This window comes from Corapipo altera, unplaced genomic scaffold (genome assembly GCF_003945725.1).
Source record: "Corapipo altera isolate COAL_440 unplaced genomic scaffold, ASM394572v1 268, whole genome shotgun sequence".
NCBI classification, from domain to species: Eukaryota; Metazoa; Chordata; class Aves; order Passeriformes; family Pipridae; genus Corapipo; species Corapipo altera.
This window is the reverse complement of record NW_020884901.1, coordinates 96,313-109,350: the sequence shown is the minus strand read 5'-3', so window position 1 is coordinate 109,350 and position 13,038 is coordinate 96,313. Positions and strand designations below refer to the sequence as shown.

General features: G+C 41.0%; 1 protein-coding gene across 4 annotated transcripts; it reads left to right on the top strand.

Annotated features, from left to right (window-relative positions):
- Window positions 1-1,591: 1,591 nt before the first annotated feature.
- On the top strand, window positions 1,592-13,038 carry ZBTB34 (zinc finger and BTB domain containing 34). Of its 4 annotated transcripts, XM_027650193.1 has the most exons (4): window positions 1,647-1,706; window positions 2,124-2,364; window positions 8,921-9,036; window positions 10,006-13,038. In XM_027650193.1, the coding sequence occupies exons 3-4, from the start codon at window positions 8,996-8,998 to the stop codon at window positions 11,525-11,527; spliced, it is 1,563 nt and encodes a 520-aa protein (XP_027505994.1). In that variant the 5' UTR covers window positions 1,647-1,706; window positions 2,124-2,364; window positions 8,921-8,995; the 3' UTR covers window positions 11,528-13,038. The 4 variants fall into 4 exon arrangements, with proteins under 4 accessions (XP_027505992.1, XP_027505996.1, XP_027505993.1 ...); XM_027650191.1 differs by lacking the exon at window positions 2,124-2,364 and having other exon boundaries at window positions 1,592-1,706; XM_027650192.1 differs by lacking the exon at window positions 2,124-2,364 and having other exon boundaries at window positions 1,610-1,706; window positions 8,416-9,036.

Genomic DNA, 13,038 nt, shown 5'->3' with positions numbered 1-13,038 from the left:
TGTTTTCTTAAGCTTGACTGAAAGGAATGCATGTCTAGTACTAGTATTTAATATTTCACTTTGCCAAAATAACTGCTCAAAGAAAAGTACAAATTCAAAAGTTGTTGATATATAACTTTATTAAATATATAAAGAAAAACTTTATCTGGTAATGTGTCTTCTTGAAACTTTGAGAACATGCCAGCCTGGTCTAAGAAAAAAACTAAACTAAACCCTGATTTTTATAACACAGTAAGTTTGATGAATTTGTAGAATTGGACCCATTTCCTTGTTGCTTTAGGTAATTAGTTTCCATGCTAGTTCAAATTCATCAAACAGGTTTTGTTATAACTGTCTTTTGCAGAATGGTGATCTCTGAAGTTACAATACAGAATGTACATGCTGATAGGGAAATTCCAAAACACACAGACAGAGTAGCAGCAACTGCATGTTTCCAAAACCTCCTGGTACTATTAAGTAAGTACAGATAAAATATAGATTTTTTTTTTTTTATTATTGTCTAAGTATGAAAGAAATTTCATACTGGGGAAAGTATTAAAGACTAACTCTCCCTTATCTTCCTGTGAGGATTCCTTCTCTCCCTGACTAAATTTATATACTCATACTGAACAATTGATTTTGTCCAGCCTCCATCTCCTCTGCCCTTGTGGAACCATCCCAGCTGCTGCTTGCTACCTAAGCAAAAATGAACTCACTCTCATTGAAAGCATGTTCAGCTAATTCCTGGAGAAGGCAATATTTGTATACCAGGCTCCTCAGTTTTCAGCAAAATCAAATGGACTATGGTACAAGCAAATTAATTTTCTCTTGCTGTTGGTTACACTTACTGAATGCATGTAAGAACAAGCCCAAAGTTTTCTGCCTGTTCAGAATTTCGAGTTTCTTTTATGTGAGTGAACAAATACAATTTGTGTGTGTGTTCTTTAGCTCTATTATTTGTGCCCTGGTCAGGATGCTCCCCAGGCTGCTGCTTTATCTGATCAGCATTCAATGCCTAATTTCTGAAGACTGTGTTCTGTGTTTTATAGGGAGAGAAAGACATACCTTCAGAAGACAGAATGTGGTGTCCAAAGTTAGACCAGGTGGATATCCCAGCAGGACCTACTGCACCAGTCACTCTGACTTTAATCAAGTAGTACATCAACTGTCTGGTAAAACACTGAGTCGTTGCACTACCTGAACGACAAGTATGTGTAGGATAACAAAAATCCCTGTGCATGCATGCTGAAGCGATTCGTGTGAGTTACAGGGACAGCGTAACACAGGTGAACTTCTTAATTCTTTGCTCAGTAAAGGTGGCAATTTACAGCTGGGGTGGGGGATGTTCTCCCTCAAAAGCTTCCTCAATGCCTCTCTAAGGGCCCAGTGGGGTTCTGAGCGCGTGTTGTCCTCTGGAGCTGCCCCGCGGGAGTTCTCGGAGCGGCTCTACCCGTATTCACGCCGGATTCAGCCACAGCTCGAACCCTTCTCCCTCCCTGGAGCGCCGCGCCGGGAAGGCGGCTCCGCCCGGCCCCGCGAAGCGCCGCTGCCGGGCTCCCGGCCGGCCCCGGGGCTCCGCCCGCTGCCGGGGCGGCACCAGGAAGCGGAACGGCCGCCAGCGGAATCAGTTCCGGGTGCGAGTGGCTGCGGGAGCGGGCGGGAAGCGGCGGTGGGAACGGGCCGGGCCGGCCGGGGACCCGCCATGTGAGAGCCCCCGACAGCCCCAGGTGAGCGGCGGGCGCGGCGCTCCCGGGCGGGACGGAGTCGTGCTCGGGGAGGGGGTCCCGGCACCTGACAGGCCCCGCGGGAGCGGCGGCCGCGGGCCGGGGCTCGGCTCGGCCGCCCGGAGCGGCGGCAGCGGCTCCGCCGGGGCTGCTCTGGCCCGGCCGCGCTTCGCCGGCGGCTGTCGCGTCTCCCGGGTCGGTGTCTCCGGGGCAGCTTTGCCGCGGAGAGAGCGGGTCGGGCGCGCGTGTGTCGGGTCTGCTGTTGCCTCGGGCGAGCCGTCACATCCCCGGCCCCTCGGGGACGTGTTCATTGCTGGGACATTTGGGACCCTTCAGCCGCTACTGTTCCGTCAGAGGAAGTGGAAATCCTAAGTGAAAACCCAATCTCTTTAATGCAAAGGTCTTTCCAAATCCCCGCAGATGGGCACGGCATGCAAATTTGGTTTTGGTCTAGAATAAATCATATTTGAGAGTGAATTTGGAACACGCCAGAACAGTCTCAGAAACATTGACATAGGAGAACCTGGTCGCCAAGGGAAAACCAGGTGGTATAGGATTAACTGCACTGCAGTCGATAAAGAATCTTCAACATCTGTGTCAGAATGTGACTGTGCTTCATCATCTGTCTAGGGACAGCCACAAACTGTTCCCTCTGTCCCAAGTAACGGGTTGGAAAAATACCATGAAAATGGCTCTTCACAGCTACTGTAAATCTACTGCAAAAAATGTTGCTGATATCTAGAGAACATAGTTACTTCATTGCCTAGAAGAAACATTGAAGCCAAAAAGTTATGATTTGCTGAAGAATGACTAAGCCTTAAAAAAAAAAATAGAAAAGTGGATGGATTAAAATGCACAGTGGTGATGAAGTATTACCTTGGTAGTAAATAATATTGTGATAGCAGGAGGTTTAAGAGCCCTCTCCCCCTCCTCTCACTCCCCACTTGTGAAAGTTCTGCCTATATATACATCCTGAGTCTCAAAATATAAGCTGGTGGTTTTTATAATTGTAGTGGCTTCTCAAAGCATACATCTCAAAGTTGTCAGATATTCAGATGTGACTATTTAGCATTACATAATGGGGATATTATGAAATTTGTGCATAAAATAAAAGTTTTTGATCATTTTTACTTGTAAGATCTTGCTGATTTGAAGTGTACGTATCACCAACATGTCCCTTTGTTTTATTTATCTGACAGAATGCTTTCGTCAATATTGGAATCATAGACTTACAGAATAGTTTGAGTTGGAAAGGACCTTTTGATCTTGGCTTGTCTCCAGTTTGCCTCCTAGTGACTTTTTTTCTGCATTCAGAAATAAATACATACTTGTAACTTCTTTTGTAGTAATTTAATTTCTAGAGCCAAAATTTAGAGATTATTTCTATTGAGGTTTCTAATTGTTAAGTGAAACATTTTTTATGCATTGATGGTTGTTTCATTTTTACTATTTCAATCACTTTCACACAGGCAAGCAGTTGTGAGGAAAACAGTTAGAAACTAAGGGATGAAGGTGGCCCTTGGACTTCAGTTTTACATCTGCTTGCTTTGGATATTTGTTCAAATAGGAGGCTCCCTTTTTTTTTTTTCCCTATAAAAATGCTAAATATGCAATTTCCCTGCTGCACCATGCTAACCACTGAGAATGGGTTTGTAGTGTTACTGGTATTGGAATGTGTCTATGTGTGCATGTGCGTATATGTACATACATATAAATAAATCAGTTGTATTTTGATATTAAAATCATCCACTCTTTGAAGTGGTTTTCTGTTCATCATGTTGTGGACCTTGGTGAGGTAAAAATAAATCCTTTTAAATTTTTGTTAGACAAAAGTCTGAATTAGGAAAGCTGTTCTGAAGTGAGTGGCAGGAGTTACTGTGTTGCTCCCTGGAGAGCTGGTGGTGTTGTGTCCTGCAGCACTGAGCTCACCCACCAGGCAGGACCTTTGCTCGTGGCTTCACTGCAGGTGTTCAGTACTTAGGGTAGAGCATGGCCTCTCTGGCTGCACAGGGAGGATGATGACTTTCACTGGGGTGTTCTGATATTTACTGATGCGAGTGTGCAAGAAATAAGCTTTCTAGTAACTATACTGCAGAACACACTAAGCTGGCTTCAGTTTCTGAGGAAACTGGGCACTTCCTGCATGTTTAAGAGGTAAAGTAACAAAGTTTTAAATTGCTTTGTAGTCTTCACTACTCTATCAGATTCTGTATTGTAGTCTAAAATAGAACTGAAGCAAACTGATTTTCAAAGCTGTTTTCTAATGAGTAATATTCCACATGCACTCTTTGTTGTGTGCTTTCCTGCAGATAATTGGGGCAAACTGTCTGTTTCTTCTTTGATTCTGATGGGCACTTCAGAAGAAGTGAAGAAATGATGCAAAAAACAGTTCTACATATTTGCATTGTATTTGCTGCTTATATTATTTTAAGTTTATTGTAGTTCAAAATTATCTCAATTGCTGGGAGACTATGGGGGGTTTTTTTCACCTTCTTTTGGTTTGGTTTTTGTTGTTTTTTTTTTTAGTGGCTGCAGTATTAAAATCTGTTTTCTAGAGGTGGGGAAGCTACCCTCCTTTGGGGTTGGATTTGCAGTGAAGCAGTAGTGCTGTGTGGCACACTGCTTAAAGCCGTGCAAGGGCACTGTACGTTGACTTTTAAAAGATAATTAATACTTTACTGCTATGAGAGGTATAAACTGGTAAAAATATTCTATGAACAGTCTCTTCCCTATTTTTAAAAACTATTTAAGGAGTGTCTTAGAGACCCCCTGTAGCCTGTGACATACCTTATGGCAGTTTTTCTTGGATACAGCCAGAATTAATTAGTGTGGCTGCTGTAAATCTGAAGACTAATGCAAATGCAGTCTGAAGGGAGTGAGTGATGATGATCTTTGCCTAAAAACTTCCATGATCACAGCTGATAGGTTACATTCCTAGGTTAAAATTCTCTTGAATGATGATACATATTTGCAGTGATGTCTTGAGTTCTCACACAGATGGTGTAGGAGATACTGACTCCTACAAAATGCAAGGGGGAAGTGCACTGCTCTATATAAATACCTATTTATTTTCATGCTTTTTCTCTGTACTCTGAGCAGTAATGTGTGGAGGGAGTACCACAGAATCATTAAGGTTGGAAAAGACCTCCAAGGTCATCAAGTCCAACCTGTGACCGATCACCACCTTGTCAACTAGACCAGAGCACTGAGTGCCATGGCCAGCCATTTCTTGAACACCTCCAGGGATGGTGACTCCACAACCTCCCTGGGCAGCTCCTTCCAATGCCTGACAACCCTTTCCATGAAGAAATTCCTCCTAATGTCCAACCTGAACCTCCCCTGGCACAGCTTGAGGCTGTTTCCTCTTGTCCTGTCACTTCTTGTCTGGGAGAGGCATTCTTGGTGTCATGGAGCACTTTGCTTTGTTTTTGTCTTAATTTTCATTATGACCCTCCTAGCTTTTCTACATATTCCTGTTTTCAGACATGTTACAACAGTAATGGTTTTTAATGTGAGGTTTTTTCCCAATGACCCCTTGTTGCTGAGCTAACTTAAGAAAATGCAAGGAATCTTTTCTCACACCTTTGTGTGAGTTAAAATGAGTGTAATTTGTGTCGTTCACCTGTCTGTGAGAATGGTGAATCATACTTCAGTGAATGAAGGAAATTAAACAGGTGCAGACTTAGAAGGAGAAACTAATACGATGTTGGCAGACACACAGCTTCGTGTTGTAGTTATATGATGCTTCTCTGCTGCTACTATATGATGTCAGTAAAATTAAATACCTAATGTGATTTGTCACCATCTATTCTTGGTTTTTTAAAATTAAATAAGAGCTTTCATAGAACATAATTTTTAAAGTAAGTTTCTTTCAAAATCTAATGAGAAATGTTAAATGTCTATCACTCTGGTGTTCACAGGTTACTTCAATGAACACTTTTGGTTGAAGATATAGGACAGCAATTCACTACTAGTAAATTCATTCTGTGGCCTACATTTGCTGTATAAAACCCCGATGAATAAAGATAATGCAGATGCAAAGAGAATTTATATGATTCTGTTAAGTGCAACTGGATCATCTACAGAAATACAGAGGAGGCTCAACACAGAGCCCTGCTAGGACTTATTGAACCTGATGTCCAGTTCTGGCCTGTGCCTTCAGCCAGTTTCTTGGATACATAATAGCTAGGGAAAGCTTAAACACTTTGATCTACTTTTGCAGAAAGGTTTAAGAGAGGACCTATTTGTGAATAGGTGTGCAGAGGTGGACTGAAATTCTACAGGACTTTGCCTGAACTTTACACTAACTCAAGGCAGGGGTGAAAGCTCAAGCAAGACAAAATGCATTACTTTTAACAGTGAGAGTATCTCATGTTGCTGTGAGTTGTCTTAATTCTCACTACCCCCCAAATGCTTGAGTTTGTTTATCGCAAATAAAATTGTCATCACTCTGAACTACTGTTCTACGTGGTTATCCTGAGCCTAAATAACAGAGGTTCCCTCTGCATGTGCCGAGATATTATGGAAGGTACTGAACAAGACTTCTGACTGAGCATTAATTTTTTTTTCTTCACCTGTGCTGATTCTGTAAAGAATTATGTGTGTAAGTTTCATTATGACTGTCTGGTTAACTGCAGAGATAATTTTTTTCTTTAGAGCACACAGTGGGTGCATCCAAAGTTAATTTGTGCTTTACAGTGCCTTTCTGCTTCAGTTTAATGCTACATGCCTCACCCCTGAAGAGAAGAGATTAGGGAGATGTTTCAGCTTGAAAGAAGCTGTTAAAAAATTGGGGGGGTTCTTATTAGTCTTTTCAAACTGTAGTGATCTTCCAGGACTGTTTCAGAAATGTTTCAGTCATAAATCACATTGGCTTGTAAGAGCTACTGGCCTGCCAGCACTGATGAATGATTGAGCATTATTATGGTACAGTACCTGCTGAACATTATTTTGGTTAATGTTACTAGAATTTTATTATGGAGCTTTTAACTTGATCCTGTATACAAATAAAATAAAACCTTCTTGTGTATGGGAATATAATCTACAGATTACTTTTATTTTCTAGCTAGTGACATTCGGGATCTCTGTGAATAAGATCATTCTTCTTCTGGCCATTATTCACCAGTAAAACGTGGCTAGCGGTGCCTGTTTCTCTGATGCATGTAACACCCAGGTTTTTCCCCAGGTCTTGCTTTCCCTAATTGATGGAAGGAAGGTGGGGTGCCCTGATACTAACCCTGGCAAAATTACTGCAGCCTCAGTGCTGTTCCTGCTACAGTTCCTGCCTGTTCCTGAATGGGGTGTCTATCAGCAACCTGATCAGTTCCAGAATCTCCAGCTGGAGATATAAGGTTGTGACTGAAAGCAGAAGTAGGGTTCCCTTCTGTCAAGTGCTGTTGCAGTTCAAAATTCTTGTCATTTGACCCCAGCTTTCTACCCCAGATGTTTTCAAGGTCACAGGAAGCATGTGAAGGAATAAACTGAGGTGGAAAAGTAGTCACAAGTGCGTGCTGTCACTTGTTCACTTTGTTTTTTAAAAGCAGGTGGATATAGAACCTTGTCGTCCACTGCTTTTGGGCTCATTCTTGTGTACTGGACCTGTTTGGTTGCTTTCAAAGCAGCACTGTATGTTCCCTTGATCCCTGTTGCTGGTTTTTACTGCTTTTCTGCTTCTCTGGCAGCCAGACTTACAGACCATTAACTCCATCATCCTCTGCACTCACTGCCAACATTCGTGCTGTTTACTCCTAGCATCTTTAGCAAAATAAGCTGCTTTGTTTCCCAAAAGAAAGATTAAACAACTCTGAGAACAAGGAATTACTTATAGATATGTATATGCATATGGAGTTAAGGGAATGTTCTAACAGAGTGATAATGTGCAGGTTCCATTTCTCCTTGGTGTCCTTCCCTCCTGGTTCTCACACTTTCTCTGGTACGTGTTTACAGTCCATTTTCAATGTGTGGCTGTGTCCCAGGACTGTGAATTCATTTAGAGATACCAAGATGCCATGATCAAAAGGACATTTTTTTTTTTCTCCATGATAAGGCATGAAATGTGCATCTTTTTTCTTCTCAGGTGCCTATCCTTAGTTCATTCCTTCTGTCTGGACCAGTGCTAGTGGTGACAATTTGTATTTTAATATTTTCTCTAGGAGTAAGTTGTTCTTGATTTTGCTAAGCAATAGCCCTTACAGAAGTATGGGACAAGGAAGAAGCCCACTATCTGTATGAGACAAACTTTCTGTACATCCTAGACAGGAATGACAAATTATTGCTGCTGGGGACTGGTCTTTTAGTTTGTACACAGTCCTCAACCCAGGTAATTTGTCAATTCATGTCACTTCAGGTCAGCAAAAGTTCTTTCTCCACTTAGCATGGAGAATCATGAATGATTAATCAGGAGTGGCTGCTGTTGCATCTGTGTGTAGCTAATAAGCCCCCCAAATTAAAGGTAGTGAGCTCTGTTGGGTTTGTAAGAAGCCTGCTGCCCTGTCAGACACAAGTGAAGGTGACAAACAGGCATCCAACTGCTGGGACTCCTGTCTTCCCTATGGGACTGGGATAGTGGTTCTCTGCACAGCATGCAGGGATGCTCAGAGTAACAAGGTTAATCTTGCCATGTAACTGCCTCACTGTCGGACTGGGGTTGGTTGTGTGTTGTACTGTTTGATTTCTGACTTAAATCAGCTTGCAACTCTGAATCATTTTATAGCTTTGTTTGCTGAATAAAAGAACTGTCCTGCCCAAGCCATCTCTGAATGGATCGCTGTGATCACATCACTTCTGGTAAACATCTTGCGGTCCTTATTTCCCACCTCAGATATAACGGGTGGGAAAAATGTCTTTTACATCACAACTGTAAAAGCTCAAATGAAGGCTGGCTTACCCATTTTCATCAATGACACTGATAACTTAGAGAACATGTTTAGTGATTCCGATAACTTGATTTTGAATGCTCTGTGAGAGTTTTTTCCAGTTTTCTAAATAGGTATTCATTACCTGGAGATAGTGTCCAGTCAGGAAGCTGGCTCTCTTGTGTTTGCTGAAAAGAAGTTCCATTTGTGAAAATTATGAATGTTAGTTTTAAGTGAAAGTCAGCTGACAGAGCTCCACTTCTTCCTTTCAGGCTTTTTATCGTATTTCTACCTGTTGATTTTGTTTTTAGAATACCTGAGTTTTCATAATTTGATTTAAATTGTTCATATGTCCCATTACAGCATGTAGCATAATAGAAAAAAAAAATCCACTAGTATATTGTGATACATTGGACATGCTTCCTGCATCTGAAGTCAATGGATGATGTTGAGATCTCTTTGTTCAATTGGAAAAGCAGGTATGGTGGCAATATTGTGTGTTTATACTTCTGCATTAATAAGAACAAGAATAGCAATACAAGTCTGAAGATTCTTGGGCACTTGATTAGTGTCTTGGAAATGTAAGATGATGCTGACACTCTCAGGGTGACAACTGTGTGTACTTTCTACAGTAGTACTCTGTGAAAAGTGCTTTTCTTTAGCTCTTGTTTGGAATTCTGTACATTAAAGCCTCTTGGAATGTCCTTTCCTGGTGGTTGAGTACCCATGGCTTTTCATTTAGGTTAGAATTTAAATGTCAAATCATTCTAGATAGGAAATCACTGTTACATGAGATGAGCTTCAAAGCTCACATTGTGGTTTATTAAAAAAAATAATTAAATCACAAAAAAATTTTTTTTTAAAAATAGAAAGTCCATGGGTGGCTCAAACACTTTTCTTTCAAATGCACACACGCACACACACACACACACACACACACATGCCTGTGGTGTTTCTTTTACAGGGTTTTCAAACTTCATGAAGTACCTTCCAACAGTAATTCTTGGGCAATTTAACAATGCAGTTCCTTGCAAGTATCACTGTAGTGTCTGGCTTGTACACCTGCTCAGGGTTCTAAAGTGTTAACCTTGCTTAATGGCTATAAAACTGGTATTCTTTTGGAAGGGTGGAGGTTTCATTCTACAGTTCTTGCCAGGGAGTGGAATTGTAAAGTTTCTTTGAGGACACAGACTGTCCCAGGGAGCCTGTCGTGTATTCTGTGCAATTCCATTATGTCACAGAGGAATAATTCACATTATAGAAATACAAGAAATGCATAGGTTAAGACTCTACTTTCTTTATTATATCAAGTATCTATGCTTACTGTTTTGTTGTATTGCACCTTTAACAGATTGGTGAGGTGATGTAACTTAAACATTTGCAAGCATTTTTTAAATGGAAAACTCCATATTCATTCTCAGTTGTAAATCTTTGTATTTGTCTTTCAGATTACTCTTTACATCAGTAGAAATGGACAGCAGCAGTTTCATTCAGTTTGATGTGCCAGAGTACAGCAACACTGTTCTGAGCCAGCTAAACGAACTCCGCTTGCAAGGGAAGCTCTGTGACATAATTGTGCACATCCAGGGGCAACCGTTCCGCGCCCACAAGGCTGTGTTAGCTGCCAGCTCTCCATATTTCCGTGACCATTCAGCATTGAGCACCATGAGTGGCTTATCCATATCAGTAATTAAAAATCCCAATGTTTTTGAACAGTTGCTTTCTTTCTGTTACACTGGAAGGATGTCTTTGCAGCTGAAGGACGTTGTCAGCTTTCTGACTGCAGCCAGCTTCCTGCAGATGCAGTGCGTCATTGACAAGTGCACGCAGATCCTGGAGAGTATCCATTCCAAGATCACTGTTGGCGATGTTGATTCTGTCACTGTTGGTGCTGAAGAAAATTCAGAGAATCGCAATGGCGTTAAAGACAGCAGCTACTTTGCCAACCCTATTGAGATCTCTCCTCCCTATTGCTCTCAGGTGCGACAGCCAACAGCAGGCAGCGATCTGAGGATGGAAACTACTCCAGGCAAAACTCTACGGAGTCGTCTGCAAGAAGAAGGGCATTCAGACCGAGGGAGCAGTGGTAGTATCTCTGAATATGAGATTCAGATTGAAGGTGATCATGAGCAAGGAGACCTGATAGTAAGGGAAAGTCAGATTGCAGAGGTGAAAGTTAAAATGGAGAAGTCTGACAGGCCAAGCTGCTCTGACAGCTCTTCCCTCGGGGATGATGGATATCACACTGAAATGGTGGACGGAGAGCAGGTGGTGGCAGTAAATGTTGGTTCCTATGGGTCTGTCTTACAACATGTTTATTCATTTACCCATGCCTCATCCCAGGCTACAGGTGTGTCAGAAACCTTTGGGAGCCTGAGCAATACAAGTCCTTCAAGGTCAATGCTGAGCTGTTTCAGAGGGGGTCGTGCACGCCAAAAACGAGTACCTACAGGTCACTTGCATAGTGATGTCCAGGGCTTGGTGCAAGGGGCTGACAGTGAATCCATGGTGAGTAATCCAGGATATGAAAATAGTCCACAGGAAAGAAATGCAAGAGGTCACTGGTATCCATACAATGAAAGGCTAATTTGTATTTACTGTGGGAAGTCTTTCAACCAGAAAGGGAGCCTTGATCGACACATGCGATTGCACATGGGAATAACTCCTTTTGTGTGCAAGTTTTGTGGAAAGAAATACACCCGTAAGGACCAACTTGAGTATCATATTCGTGGTCACACAGATGACAAACCCTTTCGCTGTGAGATCTGTGGCAAATGCTTTCCTTTCCAGGGTACACTAAACCAGCACTTGCGAAAAAATCACCCTGGGGTAACAGAAGTGAGAAACAGGGTCGAGTCTCCAGACAGAACAGAAGCGTTTGTGGAACAGAAAGTAGATAATGATGCTTCAGCTTCTGAAGCCATGGATTCTAGTATGGAAATTCATGCAATCTCTAACACATCTGATTAAAATACTACATTTTAAGTGCAACACAAGACAAGCACACTACTAGTGTATTTTTAAAGTATTTTATTCTTTTAGTAATCTTCAGTACAAGTGTAACAGCCTTTTAATTTTCCTGACCTTCTGGAAATCGGTTAGAAACGGTTTCTGGAGAGGACTACACAAGTATTCTTTGTTTTTGAAGGAGGCTGAGTTGTTTGGGGTTTGTTTTTTACTTTTGGAGATGCTCAGAACATAAAGACTGTGCTGGGGAAAAGATAGGAAGAGTCTGCTGAAGTGTCCCTGTTGATTGATCTGGCGAGACACAAACTCCAGTGGAGAAAGATATTAGAATAAGATTGGCAGCTCTGCTGGATGCTCCAAGAAGCTGTAAGTTCCCTTATTTTCTGAAATCCTCTTGCTGGTAATGAGTTACACAGCAGTGGGGAGAGAGAATATCATAGCTTTGATTCTTCTTGTGTCACAATGAAATCTGTTCTTACTAACTGGTTTTGGTAGTGAGTCTGTTTATATATATAAATTTGCTTTATATATATAAAATGTTTTCACTTTTCCTATTCTGGTTGAGGTGAATGTAAAAGTATGTCAAGGCTGATACCATATACCACTCTTTCAACTGCTAGGACTCCTCTCTGCTTAGGGTTTAGGACTTTGGACTTTGGGAGGATGGTTTTGGTTTTAAATGAATGTTGTTTGGTTTTCATTTTATTAAACTGTTACTTTGTGTGCAAAAGTGAGCAAAGTGAATTACCTTGTTTTAATAGCTTTGCTTTATAACATATGTAAACCAAATGCCATAAATCTATTAAATTATGGTTAAACTGTTGAGGGGTTTTGTTAGTTGTCTAGAATGCAAGCTGGACAACCTGTGGTGCTGACCTTTTTATATATATAGAGATAGATATATCTATATATATATATATATATATAAATATATAAAAAAATATTAGCAAACTTAAAAGTAGCATTGTGGTTTTAAATGTGTTTTGGCTGGCCTCAGAATCTACCTTCATTTCGTACTGTAGAACCATACCAGGTAATTAAATTTAACTTCATCACTCTTCCTGGTTGGTTAAAACCAGAGAGAGATGTAGTTTCAACCACAGTATTTCCAAGCAGTATTTTAATAGGTCTCTTCACAGAGAACTGTTTTCAGGTGCACGTTGACTTCCTACTTAAAGCTCCAAGTGATATGCCAGCACTTGGAATTTGTACTTTTTTTTGTATAAAAAAACAAATACTCTATGGGAATATTGAGCAATATGTCTGTTATTTCATGTGTGAGTATTACAGAGTTGCTATGGCTTCTCTGCTATTTTCAGTGGTTGTTTTCTGCATAAAGGAGCTACCAACAACTTTAAAAATACTCTAAATCTTTTTGTTTCACCAAATGTATGTTTTTAAAATGGTGCTAACTTCATCATTTAGGTCAGTATAATATATAAAATGTGAAACATAATAGTAACAGTTAAGCAAAAAAAAAAAAATAAAAATTCCCTAACAATAAACAAACAAAA